The sequence below is a fragment of the Amia ocellicauda genome, chromosome 23, assembly GCF_036373705.1.
Source record: "Amia ocellicauda isolate fAmiCal2 chromosome 23, fAmiCal2.hap1, whole genome shotgun sequence".
Lineage (NCBI taxonomy): Eukaryota > Metazoa > Chordata > Actinopteri > Amiiformes > Amiidae > Amia > Amia ocellicauda.
In genome coordinates, this window is record NC_089872.1 from 12,036,349 (window position 1) to 12,055,206 (window position 18,858).

The window sequence follows — 18,858 nt, forward strand, 5'->3', positions numbered from 1 at the left end:
ACCCATTAATAAAATATTCATGTTGAAAATTAAGCTTTAATTGAAGCCACAGTCCGAGCAATCATTCTATATCATCATATCTCCCTGTGTAATCTTAGTAGAAAGCTTATGTTGTTTGCATTTAATTGTGTTAATTCCTTTTTAGATACCCGATCTCAGCAAGATACACTAAAAAAAAAAAAAAAAATGGACCTCAGAAATTAAATACCTGAATGTATTAAATAGTTATTACTTTTAAGAGTAACCTTGAAAGCCTGATGTTATGGTTCATAATAAAGCCATCCATGTTTTTTTAATCTCAATCCAGTGAGAGTATTGTACTGAATAATGTATAACTTCTATACTGACCATGTTTTATTCCCCCCTCAAAATAAGAGATATTACAAAACTTGAAAAAACACACACATGAATATATAAGTAAGTAATACACTGAGAGGTAATAAGCTTCAGGTTCAGCCTTTATTTCCGTGATCAGAACCAAGCTCCTTCAAGAAAAATATAATAAATATACAATCCTTATATCCTAGTCAGTCAGTAAAGTCTAGGGCCAGCTTGATCCCCCCCAAAGCTATCCTTAATGAAAACGGTTTAATAAAATATACAGAACAAATCTGAGTATTATTGAGTAACTGGGTTTTATTATTGCTGAAATCTCAAGCCCATGTCTGATCATATCTGTATGCTGTTATATATTTTGACATCACTTCATATTGCAAAAGTCTCCTACAGATATCATCAAAATTTCATATGCAAATATTAAGGCTTACCTAAAAGTATGTATTATTCATCGCTGAACAAAAATGCACTCCTTTTGAAACTTGTTTATGTAAGAGTTTGTATTGAAGGGATATAAATAACAAATGGGATGCCCCAATTCTAATACAATTCTGTCATTGTTAAGTTTTAATGCTGAATTGAACATCATTGTAAGGAAACCGGTCTTGATCCGCCCTATTTTAAAGGCTTTTTAAATCACTATAATTCTTTAACAATTTAAATTATTTTCAGCCTATCTTTCATGTGTATGTTCGAAAGATCCACACACCATTGCACGTCTGCATTGCACGTTTTATATTCAGTCTATTCCTAATTTTTGAGGCAGCCAAGTGTTTTAGTGCTAAAGCAAAGTAATAAACTAGTGATCTCCTTATTAGCATAACCCCCCTCACTCAGGGTGCATCATATTAATTCCAGTCTTTCCTTTACTGGCATTTGTGATTTTCCTGTCATCTTCCTCAGGATTAGCTCTATTTGAGTGGAATAATGCCCATTTTCACAATTTATAAATTTATTCACAGATTCTCCAAATGATGATGTAGTAATAACAGGTTTTAATGTCGACATTAATGAAAAAGTCAGTGCTCTGTCGCTGTACGTATTGTTTGTTTGTTTTTATTTAAAAGGATATGTATTCCTGCCATAGATTTAAAAATGTGTTTTCTGATAGCCTAAATAATTGTGTCATTGATGTATTTATTATATAATTGGGGAGGTTAGAAACTATTCAATTGGAATAATAAATGATGACTGTGTGATTTGTATAAAGGCAGTAGACTACATAAATATGATGGGGATATTTCAGTGTGTATTTTGGAGTCCGACAGGCCTTACAAAATTCAACAGCACAGAAATAACCACTGCCTCGTGGGATGTTTGTTTTTTTCAACTCATTTTGGTGTTTGGCATCAATAAGATAACCCTGTGAAATTCAGAGGGCTGTAAAGTGGTCTTGTGCCCACTGCCAGGCAGCCCCCACTTCTATTACTGCAACCCCCAGCCCCCGCCATCACAACCACCTCCACATCTCCTCCTGAGCACTTAGGAAATATTTCACTGTCTCTGTAATTATTTTTCATCATTGATTTTAGTTTTTTTTCCTTTGCTGCTGTCGTGTGTTGTTTGGTAATCCAAGGGTAGCAGACTTCTTGCCAGAATGAAGATATTAGCAGAAGGAGGTGGGGAGGCACACACAAACTGCAACCTCTTCATCAAAAACTCTAATTTCCGTAACAGTGAAGATGGATTACAGTGAATAAATTAGGGAGCAAAACCCTGCAAATCGACGTGTTATTTTTTAACAATTCCTCCAGGCTGTTTGATTACTTTTATACGCCTCAGTCCTGCAACCTTGAGACTAGGTTTGAAACAATGTTCCGCATTTCCAGGCTGCTGATTCATAAGAAGCAAAAATGCCATAAGCAAATGTAGCTCAGTTTGGAGCCGCTTTTTTCACATTAAACTTTACCTAATGATGCCTGGTGTTGAAAATCAATGCATTTTATTACCTAAGATTAGCTACTAAGGAACCATTGTTTCGTAACACATTATTAGTAGTATGATGCCTTTTAGCTTTCTTTTCTCTGTGTGGTCATGTTTGTAAAATCTGTCTTGGCATTACATTATGCTTAGTGCCAAAATACCATCACTTCAAGATCCATACACAGCTATTAGCATATTAGAAAATATTATGTTTTTCTTGCTAGCATAGCTAATGCTTTTGCAGTAAAGTAACATTCCAGTGAGACTGTGTTCTCAGCAAGGAGCAAGAAGGAAACAGCTTGAGATTTCAGGGCTTGTATGTTCAAACTGTCAAAACGATTTACAGAGAATGTTTTAAAATTCCAATTTTCATAGCCACTCGACTGAATACCGGCATCGCATATATTCTACGTAGTGCATTGGTGACTTTGTGATTGCAAATATGTATGGGGTTTTAATGTCATGTGCTGCAAAATAACGTTTATTGTGAAGATACCTGAGTTAACCTATTTATTCAGATTTGAGAGCATCAGAAGGTTGTCTGTTGATAGTGAAAATGTAAATGGTGATCTCAAGTTCCTCATTGTTACATGCAGCACAGAACAAACAATTCGTAAATATCCATTTAAAATATACTAATTAGGATCTCTGAAATGTGTAGATAACCTTGACATGAAACATTCTTCCTTGAAGCTGAAGGAATTATATAGATATACACACATATACATATATAAACTAAATAAAGAATGACAATCACAAAAGTGTTCCCAGAGTCTGGGACAAAAGCAGCTTGTTAAACCAAATAGGTTTGCAGCAGAGTCAAGCCTTACAGTGCAAACAATAATGATCCTTTAATTTGCATAAAATAAGCATGATTCACTTGAATTTCTCATGATGATATAATTGTCAAAAGCTACAGAACTGCAGGTTACCATGGGGGAGAATACTCTATTGCAGCAGTGAAAGGTCTCCAGTGATACTGTATCAAATTATTGGCTGCTGTTCAATCCGAGGCAGGTTCTGATATTGTTTTATTGTGGTTATTGTTATTGCTGTATAGCTTTGCATGCACTAATGTTTACTAATTTAATTGTGTTTCCCTTTTTTCTTCATTCCAGTTGATTTATTCAATTACAATTTAACTGCATCTCAAATGCTATTACTGGCCCCGTAGCTCTATCGATGTATGCGCTTTAAAGACTGAGTCTTAATCCATGAACTGTCACCAGACACTAGAACGATAGATTGGATTACCGTGACCCTTTTTGCCAAATGTGAACTGCTTTCCTTCAGTTTATACCTTTTCAGTTTTTTTCCCCAGAGTACATTTCAACATAAATGATTGATCTATCTATCTGTCTATATATATAGTTGCTTTTATTTTCTATTTTGTGCTATTGTTATCCTGCTCCGTCTTTTATTTCAGAATGCAGAGGCCAGCTACGACTTCAGCAGCAATGACCCCTTCCCGTACCCCCGCTACACGGATGACTGGTTTAACAGGTGATTTAAAGCTGGTCACCAGGCACCGTTGTATTGTCAGCAGACCATTAGGGACCTGGCAGAAAGGCCAAAGCAGCCTCAGTTTCTTAATACTAAACACAGATCTGTAGCCGTGACTGCAGCTTTCTAACGGACGGTACTCCGAGTCAGGGGTATTGATTTTCCTTACATGTTGCTCCATTAAGCCATATCTCAAGGCACTCAACTCAGCTGCATTAATATGAAGTGTCCAGTATCCATATGCTTTATCCTGTTTTTAGGGCCAAAGAAGACATAAGCAAGAGACAGACTGATCTATCCATTTCTGTTATTGTAAAAGTATATATTTATTTATATATCGATCAAATAGCTTGTAGAGCTATATCATTTTTCCTAATAAAAATGTAATAATAATGTTAATAAAGCATAAACTGCAAAGAAAATAGTATATGTCACACATACTGATTTTAATAACTATTCAAATACACATGATTGAAAACCTTTTTATTTTTGAAAATTTTTCTCGTAAGTAATTACTGCACGACAAGTGTAACAGGATACTTTATGTATGTTATCTTGTAATACATATATTGCAAAATCAAATCGAATCAAAACATAAATAAGACGTTGTGTTTTGGGAAAATTGGTTTTGTGATATCTCTACTTCTTATCATCTGACCCATAATAACATTATCCTAAGTGTTCAGTAATTCAATTCAGTGTTATTATCTCTATTTACCAATTCCACTGATTGCAATATCAGCGATGCCTTCTAGTCTTGAGCTATTGCTGGAGCTTCGACTTGTTTCCTGCAGCTTCGACTATTCCCAGGAAAATGTATCTCCCCACAGTAGTGGAAAAGTCGTTTCGTTTTGAAATATTCTGAGACGGAGTATATGAGGGCATGCAGGGATGGCAGTTGAACGCGCCAGTGAGCTGCACAGCAGTGACTTTCTGTCGAAGATTTTATTACCCTGCCCCTATTGTTTTTGCCGACAGCTTGAGGCATTCAAGGGGAGCTCAAGGACAAGTTGTTGTTTTTGTGTGTGTTTTTTTGGGTCCTTTATTTGCAAACAATACATGCCTCAATTCTGAATACATAAACAGGAGTGTGTTTCGAAAGCACTTACAGGACTGATTAACAGTATCCCTGTATTCAGCGTGTGGCATGTGTGGTCTGCAGTCTAATCAGCTGATTATTTAAAAATAGCATCGTGCTTCAGCCAAGCCCGATGAGGCCAGCAAACAGAGTCTGCCATTTGGTATCGTGAGCCACATAAACAGACAGGGGTGCTATTATAGCTTTTAAGTTGGTTGTTATTTTTGGAAGTAATGCCTGATTTTGATGGTTTGTAAAAAAAATAGAAATAAAATGATTTCACCCCTCATTTTAGTAACAATTCAGTGCAAATACTAGCTGCCAACCCCACAATTCACATTTAAGTTTTTTTTTGGTTTTTGCGGAAATACAAACTGGATTGCAGGAAGGCAGAATGCTCTTTATACCCACCTGATTTCATTTTTGTCTCAAACGACAAAAGACAAAAATCGGGAGAACGTTTTATCTCTTGTATAAGTTGCAGATCAAAGTTCAAGTTGCTGTCGTTAATACCGTAAGGTGGGCATATCTTGAGGATAGTACCCACAATCCTCTGCACAGGACTCCAAAGCCCAAACCACTACTCCATACTTCTGCCACTATAAATTAGTCTTCTGTTAATGAAACCTACATATAGTTTCCTCAGTTTTCCTTTTCACAGCTTGCAATTTAAAACACAACAGGGTTCAACTGCTTCTGCCATTAAATAATGGAGTAACCTACAAGGATTGAAGGCATTAGACCAAATCACAACAGCCATCCATCCTTCAGAGTAATCAGTTTTCTCTGTAATTTCTCTGTGATTTGGTATAGTGTTCCTGATGAATGTCTTTATATACTTGCAGCCATGGAACCCGATGTGCTGGAGAGGTTTCAGCCGCAGCAAACAACAACATCTGTGGTGTGGGAGTAGCTTACAACTCCAAGGTGGCAGGTACGCACACAGCCAGGTCATCTGTAGTCGAAGCTGAGTTATACATCATCTTGGATGAATACGCCAGGCCAAGTTTGACATCTCAGGCAGTGGTGCAGATGTGGGTCTGGATTAAGGGAACTCTGTGTTTGATGTTCCTCTCACAGTCACAAAGAGGTGTGAATAAAATCCTAAAATGTGGTTTGTTTGGCATGAAAGAGACCGCATAACAGGAGGTCTCATGATTCATCACTGTCTTGGCAGTTTGGATCTGACAAAGGTGAGGTACACAATGACTAAGAAGCTAATATATATACGGTTCAGCTGTACACGATAAAATACTTTCTATAACTAGTTTCTACATGTTGTCCTTATCACAAAGAAGTAAGACAGAACTCACTTGTAGAGCAGTGGTGGAGGAGAATTTTCTTATTTACTATACTATGCTTCATGGTTTTGTCATCCATTTTATTTTGACAACTGTGTTAATAGATTTCTGTGATATAAATGCCATAAATCTCACCACACAAGGACAGATAATTCATTGATGAATTTGGAGACAGCTGCATTGGTTTCTTTAACTCAATGAGTTAATAATAATATATTTTGGTTTTAAGACCATGTTTATTGGGTGTTGGTGACTTTAAATTCGGTGTCACACTCGGCAATTGGTTACCAGAGTGTCAACGCCTTTGCAATGTAGAATTGCATTTCCACACAGTAGGTTTACCAATGTAGAGGCACCACCACTCATTGCTCAAGTGATAGGATTACCGAAGGAGCATTTACTTTGACAGCGAAATAAATACCCTGTTATTAGGGATAAAGACGTGAAGGTGGCCAGTGGCTGAGTGGCACTTCTCACAATGCATATTCCAGCCTCTTGAGTGGCAACTGAAAAAGCAGATACTGTAGACTATTTTTCAGGAGAGAAAAGGGTTGAAGGATTACCCTTTGAAGACACACAGACTTCTGCTTAGAAATGCTGAATGTGTTTAGTGCTGGGTCTTGCTGACACCAAATCCCAGTCCTCAGTTATATTTATTCCACACGAAACCCCGAAACACATCCAAACCTCAGAAACACAACAAAAATGGCAGAACAATAAATCTTGTGTCAGTTTTCTTATTGATTTTTTGCTACCAGAATGATTTCATAGATTTTTTTTTTACGCATTTCTTTCCCGGATAGGTATTCGAATGTTGGACCAGCCTTTCATGACAGACATCATAGAAGCATCGTCAATTAGCCACATGCCTCAAGTCATTGACATTTACAGTGCCAGCTGGGGCCCGACGGATGATGGCAAGACCGTGGATGGACCCAGGGAGCTGACATTGCAGGCCATGGCAGATGGTGTGAACAAGGTGTGTCTTTTTGAAAAATAATAGCTCTGTCAAGTGAAAAGGGCAGTACATTCCATGCAATTTTCCACAAGGCTAAGGCAAAATGATGTTGAGGCAATGATAAATAAAGCAGCAGAGTGAAGAACAACTGTGATTTGAGTTTATCCCACGCACACTTAACCGTGCTTGTGGTGACAGTTTTAATTAAGTGATTTATTAATCATTACCATAGCTGTGGGGGGAACAGAGCACAAAGCCTGGCAAAGAATGTGTTAAGGAGCCACTCACTGTAAAAAGCTGAAAATGAGTAAAATAAATAAACTAAACAAGCTCTGGACCGCCTCCATGCGTAGGATCAACTATTGTGTATGTAGGGAGAACAGATGCAAAAAAAAAAAAAAGAAGAGGACACACTTACAAAGGGGAATTGTTGTCTGGGCATTTCTCCAGGTTCACTTGCTTACTGAGAGGGTTCAATCACTCCAGTGTCAACATGTCACTTACATTTCTTCTCCAAACTCATTTAATTGAAAATTGAAATTCTGGTAAGAAGAAAAATAAAAAAAACAACGTCCCTCTGCTGCACCAAATGGATTCGAGTGCCGTACTCAACAGGCCCTTGTCCAAAGCAGAGTGCGAGGTAATCTTGGAATGATTCAAATCCCACTTTGCAATTTAAATTTGGGGACCAGATCAGCTAACGCAAAAGCATCATCTGGAGCTGCTCCTAATTTAACTACAGTGAGGGAAAAAAGTATTTGATCCCCTGCTGATTTTGTACGTTTGCCCACTGACAAAGAAATGATCAGTCTATAATTTTAATGGTAGGTGTATTTTAACAGTGAGAGACAGAATAACAACAACAAAATCCAGAAAGATGCATTTCAAAAAAGTTATACATTGATTTGCATGTTAATGAGGGAAATAAGTATTTGACCCCTTCGACTTAGTACTTGGTGGCAAAACCCTTGTTGGCAATCACAGAGGTCAGATGTTTCTTGTAGTTGGCCACCAGGTTTGCACACATCTCAGGAGGGATTTTGTCCCACTCCTCTTTGCAGATCCTCTCCAAGTCATTAAGGTTTCGAGGCTGACGTTTGGCAACTCGAACCTTCAGCTCCCTCCACAGATTTTCTATGGGATTAAGGTCTGGAGACTGGCTAGGCCACTCCAGGACCTTAATGTTCTTCTTCTTGAGCCACTCCTTTGTTGCCTTGGCTGTGTGTTTTGGGTCATTGTCATGCTGGAATACCCATCCACGACCCATTTTCAATGCCCTGGCTGAGGGAAGGAGGTTCTCACCCAAGATTTGACGGTACATGGCCCCGTCCATCGTCCCTTTGATGCGGTGCAGTTGTCCTATCCCCTTAGCAGAAAAACACCCCCAAAGCATAATGTTTCCACCTCCATGTTTGACGGTGGGGATGGTGTTCTTGGGGTCATTCCTCCTCCTCCAAACACGGCGAGTTGAGTTGATGCCAAAGAGCTCGATTTTGGTCTCATCTGACCACAACACTTTCACCCAGTTCTCCTCTGAATCATTCAGATGTTGGCAAACTTCAGACGGGCCTGTACATGTGCTTTCTTGAGCAGGGGGACCTTGCGGGCGCTCCAGGATTTCAGTCCTTCACGGCGTAGTGTGTTACCAATTGTTTTCTTGGTGACTATGGTCCCAGCTGCCTTGAGATCATTAACAAGATCCTCCCGTGTAGTTCTGGGCTGATTCCTCACCGTTCTCATGATCATTGAAACTCCACGAGGTGAGATCTTGCATGGAGCCCCAGACCGAGGGAGACTGACAGTTATTTTGTGTTTCTTCCATTTGCGAATAATCGCACCAACTGTTGTCACCTTCTCACCAAGCTGCTTGGCGATGGTCTTGTAGCCCATTCCAGCCTTGTGTAGGTCTACAGTCTTGTCCCTGACATCCTTGGACAGCTCTTTGGTCTTGGCCATGGTGGAGAGTTTGGAATCTGATTGATTGATTGCTTCTGTGGACAGGTGTCTTTAATACAGGTAACGAGCTGAGATTAGGAGAGTCCCTTTAAGAGAGTGCTCCTAATCTCAGCTCGTTACCTGTATAAAAGACACCTGGGAGCCAGAAATCTTGCTTATTGATAGGGGATACTTATTTCCCTCATTAACATGCAAATCAATTTATAACTTTTTTGAAATGCGTTTTTCTGGATTTGTTTGTTGTTATTCTGTCTCTCACTGTTAAAATACACCTACCAATAAAATTATAGACTGATCATTTCTTTGTCAGTGGGCGAACGTACAAAATCAGCAGGGGATCAAATACTTTTTTCCCTCACTGTAATAGTGTGTCTAATTATTATAAAGATATATTTTACAATGGAGTAGCTAAATTATACATGTACCATTTATTAAGAGTTGAAACAAATACAAAATGGTGGTGAGATACAAACGTTCATCGATCTGCCTACTCCTACCCCACCTGCCTTGCTTTGACTCTTGACTGCATACTGGATTTTAATAAAAATGGATACACTAGTGACATCAAAACATGGCTGACCTCATCCTAAAAACACCTGGTGAAAACATGTGGGCTGGATGTCTTGGTCATGTGATCATGAGTCATTGCACTAGTGCCCTCAGCCACAGAGTACCATACAACAACTGCTTGAATTGGTCAATTAACAACATGCCTGACAAACATGTCACCAGCAACGTCACCAACAGACACCATGGCTTCAATCTGCCACAGAAATGAAGGCAGCTCTCAGACAAAGCAATTGATAGGCTAAATCTAACCATAGAATCTACAATAGCTGTTCATCCAGACACCATACGAAAGAAGATTCATCTGCAAACATACATTGCACGCCTTAAAAACAGAATCATTAAGAGTTTGGATTAGATATTGTAAATTGTAGGAAAATAATCTTCACCCCACTAATGAGAACATCAAACACATTGGAGAGATATCCCTTAGGAAATGTCTGGATGGTGATGTATGCAAACTCTAGCTGCAAACTGGGTGGGATATGTACTTGGAAAAACAGGCCTTTTCCTAATTTGAATCTCTCTTATTGTGTCAGTGAATCATTGGACCTTGTATATTTTTTAATTCAAATTACGAAAAAGATTAGCTTTTAAAAAGAGCACCTATTACCTTTCAGTAAATCTTGTTTGAAATGTTGTTCATAATATGTAATTAAAGCAAATGTCATGCCATGCCCTAATTACTTCCTATGCGTGTTTATAAAAGGCATATTTCCCCCAAGTATCCTGTTGGCTTAATCATAGAGGTAGTACTTGTCATTTGTTGCACTAGCTAAAAGATTCCGTGACTTTGGAGTCATTAACGCAAAGAATACCATTAATGACTTTAGAGGAATTAAGTTAGTTAACACTGTAATGTGACTGACCAATTTAAAAAATACTTTTTTTAAATGGGAAACATATGTTTCTGATATCTTGAGAGGTATGCAAGTGTTAGATGAAACAGGAGTATTTGCACTCAGGCTTTCCAAAATAATACAGACCGGATTGCACTTTTTAAAAACATTGCTAATGTGAAAAAGATTTTTAGTTAGCTGCCAGAGTATTATATATTCTCATAGGCTGTAAGTAAAGTTACATGCAATGTGTTTTTAAGTATACCATAAAAGCTGAGCACTGTGCAGGGGAAAAGAAAGGAAACACAGATGTAAGTTGGGGAAAGAAAATAAATTGAAATCTTTCAGAGGCAAAATTGAGGTTTGTCATCTCTTCCTTTAGAACTTGCAATCAGTAAACCCTTCTAATTTAATTCCTGAATTAAAAAGTGCCTGCAAGACTCCTGATACTTTTCATATTTGTGAGAAGCTAAAGACTGACAATGCCGTTTCTGTACTGTATTGAATTCAGTACTCCCAGTACTTCAGTACTTACTTCAGTATCCGCGATGCAATTTGTAACTGATATTTTCTCATACTCAGCTTATATGGAGAGCTTTCTGTTATTCTAATATTCAATCCCTGCTCTCTTTCCTTAATTTACTTGGATACATAATGTTATGAAATCAAGATGCCTGAGGTAAAGAAGACCAAACTTGGAACAAGATAACCAGATCATCAGCCAAAAGACGTTCATTAGCTTGAACGCAGAAATTGTGATAGTATTGTTCCAAGTGCAGCTGGCTTACATATGAACTCCCCTTCCATGATAAAATCCGAATCACCATTTATATTTCTTTTCACACTATTATGAGGATATTCTAGAAAGGAAAAAATGGCAGTTTGGATGTGTGGAAATAATTACTGAATGGGGGTATTGTGGTAAATAATAATTTGCAGCCACATTTAATGTCGCTAGACAGTGTGCGCCACAATGGAACCCAGCCAATGCTACATTAGATGTTTACTGCAGAAACCTTAGTCACCTTTTGACAACTGTACTAAACAGAACATAACTTTCAATACACTCAAAGCAAGAGTTTAAAATTTGAGTTGATAGTGAATACTATGACTTATGATGTTTTGGTACACTTCGTATACAAATATTAGAATTCGAGACAAACATTAGGTCATCAGAAATGCAGAAGGTGGAAAGGTCGAGGGGCAGATTCAGTCCCCCGTGAACAGATGCCCTGTGAAGTCCTCTGATTAATGATCAATCTGGCCAAACAAGGTTAGCAATCTAAGGGAAGTGTGCTGCCTCAAGCCGGGTGGGGGGGAGGTGTGATTGTAAATAAATTTCACCCTTCCTGGGGCACCTTGTCAGATGCGCAATGCGATCGCACCAAAGTGAATAATTTAACTTGACAGATTCATTATCTCTCACAGGGCAGAGGCGGGAAGGGAAGCATCTACGTCTGGGCTTCGGGTGATGGAGGCAGTTATGATGATTGCAACTGTGACGGTTACGCGTCAAGCATGTGGACCATCTCCATCAACTCGGCAATCAACGATGGGCGCACGGCCCTTTACGACGAAAGCTGTTCCTCAACCCTGGCGTCGACGTTCAGCAATGGGAGAAAGAGGAACCCTGAAGCCGGTGTGGTGGGTGTAGATATTATTGTTTTCCTTCCCCATTTCAAACAGGCAGCAGATGTTCCTATTGTTGAAAGCAATTTTAAAACTGACAATGGCTAATGGTTTCTCATCTGTACACCAATGATATACTTACAATGGTGGGAAGACCTATTGTTTCTGCAGTTGGAAATTCAAGTACAGCATTTATAAATATATATATATATATATATATATATATATATATATATATATATATATATATATTTGTGAATAGGTCTTGAATGTGCATTGGTAATTGTTCCGGATTCCTGTTGCACAATATAGCTCCTGTAATCCAAGTGAAAACAGTTCCAAAGAAATTAATTGTAAATAACATGCACACGTAGGCCTGCACTAAGAGAGCTGGTACGTGCCATCCAGCACAGTGAATAAAATCAAATAAATAAATAAAACTGGATTATCAGAGAATTCTAAATAAATGTACACTGTGACAGCTCTGAAATATCAGCAGTAACCCTAGGCCCTTTTTGATCATTTTCATAACACATTGACTTTGTGCCCCTAACTACTGTCAAAATTGACATTTTAAGACACTATTCCTGAGCTTCTTTGTGACCTAGAATCCTTATCCTCTAATAAAGTTTATATGAAAGCAATCTTTTTAGCAAAATCTCTATTGCTTTCATATGCTATTTTTATTTTTACATATAATCAAGTCCAATTTTCAATAGCTGACATGTGATTGCTGTGTAAGGAATGTTTTGATCTGATACAGATGGGGAGAAATTCAGAAATAATAATAATAAAAATAACTAGCTAACGTTTGCTACAGGATGGGCAAACGTTCAGAGGGGAAACCAGAAAAGGATCTTTCAAATCGGTTGGCAAACACTCTCTGCGTGTGCATTGCCAGCCGGAAAGGAGATAATTAGATTAACAAAGTGAAAAAAGTACACTTAACAGCTGCTTTTGTGTGTTTTAAATTATTAACTAAGCAGTGCATTAGAAGCCAGGATGGATGTTTTGTAGTTAGTTACTTAAGCAGGACTTTGTTGGCTCCCTTTTTCCTTGGATACATCGTGGTTCATGACTATTTCCTCATCACAAAAACGACTTTCGTATTAATTCATGAACCAGATGTTTCTCATTCATCTCAAAATTAACAGGCAGGCAATATTTTATTCCATTGGTATGTCCAGTAAAGGATATTACTCCATACACAGGCGCCATATGTAATATGCTACTAATAACCTAATAACTGAAATAGAAACTTGCACAAAGGTGGGGGGTTTATGCATTGAATCAGTTGTTCAATACAGTTTCAGCAGAACTCAACAATAAATCCATACATTAGAAATTGCACCCAGTACCTTTGCTGTTGTGTTTGATAGATACTGATCGACGTTGTTTCTGGGATAATTTATTAATTGTTATTTTTGCCGGAATTGCCATTGCATGCCTGGAAAATATTGTGATTAATGTTGTTTCTGGGATTAGTTATTTCTTTTAATATTTGTCAGAATTGTCACTGCATGCGTGTAAAATATTGTAATTGATGTCTGAGCACCGTTGCAAATCCTTGTACTGTTTTCTGCCGACAATTAGATCAACAGGCTTAAATGTTCCTCCTTAACTGTTTTGGGACTTAACTGGTTTTGACGTGATGTTGTTGCAGGCTACGACGGATCTATATGGAAACTGCACCCTGCGTCACTCTGGAACATCTGCTGCTGCTCCAGAAGCTGCCGGCGTGTTTGCTTTGGCTTTGGAGGCTAAGTATGACCACTGTGCAATATTTTCCACCACATAGGAAAATTACTACTGAAAAATTCATGGGCAAATTACCGTTGAAAAGCTGCATTTAAAATGTGTTACAGAGGTACAGATACAAATCATCAATGCAGAGCCCAGAGCTGAAGCACACTCCTTCCGTAAATTAATTTGGCTGCATTTTCATAAGCTAAATCACGTGTACATTTAAGAAAAAAATTAGTTAAAAATGTAGTTACAATGTAGTTACAACCGTTAATCATTTTTACACCTTATGTACATTTCAATAATGCACAATTACACTGTTATTATATGTAGTTACTGAGTAATTACAATGTGCATACACTGTAACTGGGAAACATTATAAAGTGTTACCAAAACTGGGTCTTCTTGGTCAAAAACAAACAAAATCGAGACACATCTTGGATGCCAGTTAAGAAATCATAATTTGTTCTAATCAGCATGTTGATAGGCATCTGTTACTAATAGAGAATGTGCATATATGCTTTTTGTCTTGCACTTTAACTGCTTTGGGGACACATCAATTTTTTATGAACACTAGACTATGCCCTGTATGCAATAATAAAAGCACTGCTATAATATGCTAAAGTGGAGCCCCAAAGCTACGAGTGGTGGGTGGCAGATTTTCATGTTATATTTTATAAATGAGTCATGGAACATATAAGTGAGTCATGGTGAGAAGAATCCGAGACTAATGGAGTCCTTACAGTTATATACATAAATATTATGCTTCTTAAACTCTAAAACAGTTAATAACCGATCATATTTTTCCAATGCACCAACTCCCTTTATCTAACAATCTGCAAAAAATAATATTGCATGTATATAAAGGTTACAGGAGAGGTGTAGAGTAATGAGCAACTGTTCTACTAGAGGAGCTTTCTCATATTTGTCTTTATTTTTTAATGAAAATGGGATATTATCTGTAACATCATTGCTAAATATTACAGAACACATGAGTGAAAGGAATGTGAGGTTATCTTTTGTGTAGAGTTGATATTTTTACTCTCTCAGGGAAAGTAGTGTCTATGTGATTCCAGAGTGAAGGGTTATCATGTGAACGTCCTTTGTTACGTTCCTGTTTGGTTAGTGCAGAATAATGATGTGGTTGGCGGGAGAGTGGGAGTGCAGGCTGGGCAGTGGGTAAACAGCAGTTGTTGATTGTGAGACCTTTTTACAGCCCAATACACTTCACTATTGTAGAGATCCTAACCACTATTGATCTCTCAGAGCGCAAGCAGCAGAATGAAATACTATGGCCATTCACGATGTCTAGAATCAGACATTTACTGTATTAATGCAGTTGCCTGGGCTTGTGGTACAATTTTAAATTGGATGTGATAGTTTAAGATTCACACAGAATCTTTTTTCTGTGAGTGTTTCTGTAATAGAGAAGTCAACTCTTGTTCTGAATTATCTCCTATCACAAGCAGAATTTAATATGAAATTACGGAAATACTTGATGCTATGATTATGCTTAAAATGTAACCAGTTTATCGGAATATCTTTGTCTGTATACATATACATATATGAAATGGCAATGGGCTGGACATGTTGCAAAAATAACATAACAATAACATCAAATATATGTGAATCACCATCACCATCAGCCTATATCGATTGATTGTTTTGGTTGTGGTCTTACTTCTTCGCCTTTGATGTTTGGGTTAGCCTAACACATCTCCTACCACTAAGTAGGACTTCAACACATATGAAATCTCTCATATTCTGACGCTGGATTTCTTCATTGATATCCAAAGCCCGAACCTGACTTGGCGTGACATGCAGCACCTGGCGGTCCTGACCTCCAAGAGGAATAAACTCCACGATGAGGTTCACCAATGGCGCAGAAATGGAGTTGGGTTAGAGTTCAACCACCTCTTTGGGTACGGCGTCCTGGATGCAGGAGGCATGGTGAAAATGGCCAAAGATTGGAAGACTGTGCCAGAGAGGTTCCACTGCGTTGGAGGTTCAATACAAGAAACACAGTAAGTCTGAGAGACAATCTCTCTCTCACACACACCCACACATGTATGTTCTCCATTTATCTGCTTAAATGCCCTTGGAGTATTCACAAGAGTCCTGCACAAAATGGTCGGTCTTGCCTGGGGACCATCCTCATTAATGTTTGCTAAAGACATACTAATTAAGATGGTACTCAGGCTTTGCTGACTAGGCTGTGAGTGTATTCCAGGAGCTCAAAAACTTTTTTTTTAGTGGGCAAAAGTGTCAAGCAATTAACATTGACTAAAACTGTATTCAGTGCTTTGTTAAAGGATTTCTTATGCTTCGTTGAATGTCTGTTCATTTTCTGTAATTTCACAGTGAATTATCTGTGAACCAAGTTCTCTCGGTTTGGAAAGAGGCAAATGGCTTTTATCTCGCTACCTGCAAATGAAAGCCTTCCTTGTGCAGTTTCCCCTCTCTCACTCAAGATATTCACATCAGCTTTTGGTCTTCGGTGTGTTACAAATAATACATATTTCAGTCCTTCCTCACCTTACTCATAATCAGGTCATTGACTGTTTCGGCAGAGTGCTAAAAGCCCATCAGAAATATTTTTGCAGTGTATACTACAACACAATTATTTGAAATGCTCTATTTATCACCCAAATGCAACTAGAAAGTATGATATTAATTTAATTGAGGCACAAAGGCTGGAGGCAAGGGGCTGATTTTTTCATGTTTTTTTCCTGAAACAGATGCTACAGCAAAACTACAGTAGCCTGTATTTATAAGTTAACTGTAAAAATGGCTTTTGTTCTTAAGAGCATCTGTCTACAAATAATATATTGAAATCACATTTTTATTTATTGAAAGTTCCTTCTAATCCCATTACTTGAAATAATGTAGGTGTTGGATAATTTCAGAAAGTAGCTTCTTAATAACTTCTATATCTTTCCTTATAATGCTGGCTTAATGCAGTTGTGTGTTGCTTATGCACCCGTGTATAGTTGATTCAGACATATTCTATAATTAGTCTTCTCATTGCAGAGTGCACTGTACCATAGCAACACATAGTCAATTAGACGAAACAAGCTAGGGTAAATATACAGCCAGCAGTGTTAATAAACTCACTGACAGTTAAAATGCAATTCTTCAAGTTTTAACCCAACTGTAAGTCAGTGTCACAGCAACATGTTAGAATTAATGGTAGCCAGTCATATGAGAATTGTTTTGAATTTGAATTAATCTCACTTTGTTCAGCATTGTGCACCATATTATAACCAGTTACTCTGTGCTTTATCATAAGAAGCATTTAAACCTCAAAATGCAATATCTTGAAATAAATCTTGACATACAAGTTAGTGTACAAATGTTCTTAAAATTGTTTTGCCTCTTTGTGACCAAAATTGCATCCACAAAATGCAGACTGTTTTGCTTCCACTGGTCTTGGGTCCCTTTGTTTAGTTCAAAAGCATCATGAACTCTACCAAGGACTAGGACATTTTAAAAATGGTTAATTGACCACAAAAAAACATTTTGCATGGCCAACTAAGTGTCTGGACTTGAAACCCATTGACAGCTTGTGGTTTGAATTGAAGAGGGTAGTCCATAAGCACAGACTGAAGGATCTCAACGATCTGTTAAGATGCTGTCTTTGGGGCATGGCCTAAGTGTTCTCAAATCTTATAGAAAAGTCCAGAAAAACACTCAGTGACATTATCCTTGCAAGGGCAGGAGGCCCAACGACTGAAAACAAGGGTGCCAATAATTGTGACATTTTTGGGGGGGGGGAATAAATTGAGAAATGTTTTTTGGTTGATTCCCTTGAATCACTCATAAAGTACAATATTCCACATGTTGGACAATTCCAGATTTGTTCATTACCTGTGTTATTTTATCTCTTTATCAAGGGTGCCAATGATTTTGGAGGAGACTGTAGCTATAAGACATATAAATGCTGATAATGCATGTCTCTTTGCTCGCAGCATATTTATCCATATTAAAGCTTGGCATTTTGTTTAGTGAACCATTATCCTCTCCATCACACCCTACTTGTATTCTCAAATCCCTAAATTGAGTTTCTAGGTGCTTACTAATCACTCACTCTGCCTTTTGATGCACTACTTAAGAGCACATTGGATGATCCCATTTCTAAAACCCAGTCAAATATTTTCTCTTCCTAGGTAATTAACCACATTTTTTTTTTGAAGGACACCTTCTTATAACCCTGTTGGCTTGTGCCTTTCACCACATTGTGTAGAACTATAAGGATCTCAGTGGCACGAGGTGCATATTAGAGTTCCTATTCTCCTTTAATACTCATCCACTGAAGAAAAAATAAATTGTTCGGTATGAAAGGCCATGAACTTGATTTATATTCCATTTCATTTCCCCAGTCTGCTCACTCCTGTATCTGATCTGAAAGCTTTTGTATTTCCTTTGCTGACATCCTTACAATTCCCCCCCCACACTTATTTGAAAATGGTCACTGGAAAATGCAATTAGTCTCCAGATTATAGATATGAAGATTCCCTTCCTACCATACTTGTATGCAACTGAACCAAGTGATAGGCGTGTATGTATATCTACATACATAAATATACACAAGTTTATGGAAAATGTAAGATGGACCCCTTCTTGATTCACATTTCCACAGGCCTATTAAAAAATGTAGTCAGAGGAAGAAAGCTTTGCCACCCCCATGTTCCTCGTCCAATCCTGCTGTGTGAGAACAGCACCAAGATCTCTGTAAGGCTGAGACACGCTGCGAAAAGCAATTTCTGAGCAGTTATAGCAACTGTCAGACTGTTGAGCTACATGGTTTTAAAAATTAATTGGCTGGCACCACCACTCTTGATTCAGTGAATGTCTTTATGTGAAAATGTTCAGATTCTATATAACCTTTATCAGCTTAACCTCTGTCTTTTTTTTCTAGTGAATTAAAATAAGGAACAACCTACTCTCACATGCAAACCTTTTATAGTGTTTAGTCTGAGCAGGTCAATTGTAGGAGCAGCCAATGAGAAGAGAGCATTCACATTT

General features: G+C 37.9%; 1 protein-coding gene across 1 annotated transcript in view; it reads left to right on the forward strand.

Moving 5' to 3' along the window:
- Positions 1-18,858, forward strand: part of pcsk2 (proprotein convertase subtilisin/kexin type 2) — a 36,903-nt gene that overhangs the window by 13,325 nt on the left and 4,720 nt on the right. Inside the window, exons 6-11 of the mRNA XM_066696865.1 lie at positions 3,686-3,762; positions 5,686-5,774; positions 6,945-7,120; positions 11,890-12,105; positions 13,754-13,854; positions 15,630-15,857. Coding sequence (XP_066552962.1) covers positions 3,686-3,762; positions 5,686-5,774; positions 6,945-7,120; positions 11,890-12,105; positions 13,754-13,854; positions 15,630-15,857 — 887 coding nt within the window. The remainder of the gene's footprint in view (positions 1-3,685; positions 3,763-5,685; positions 5,775-6,944; positions 7,121-11,889; positions 12,106-13,753; positions 13,855-15,629; positions 15,858-18,858) is intronic.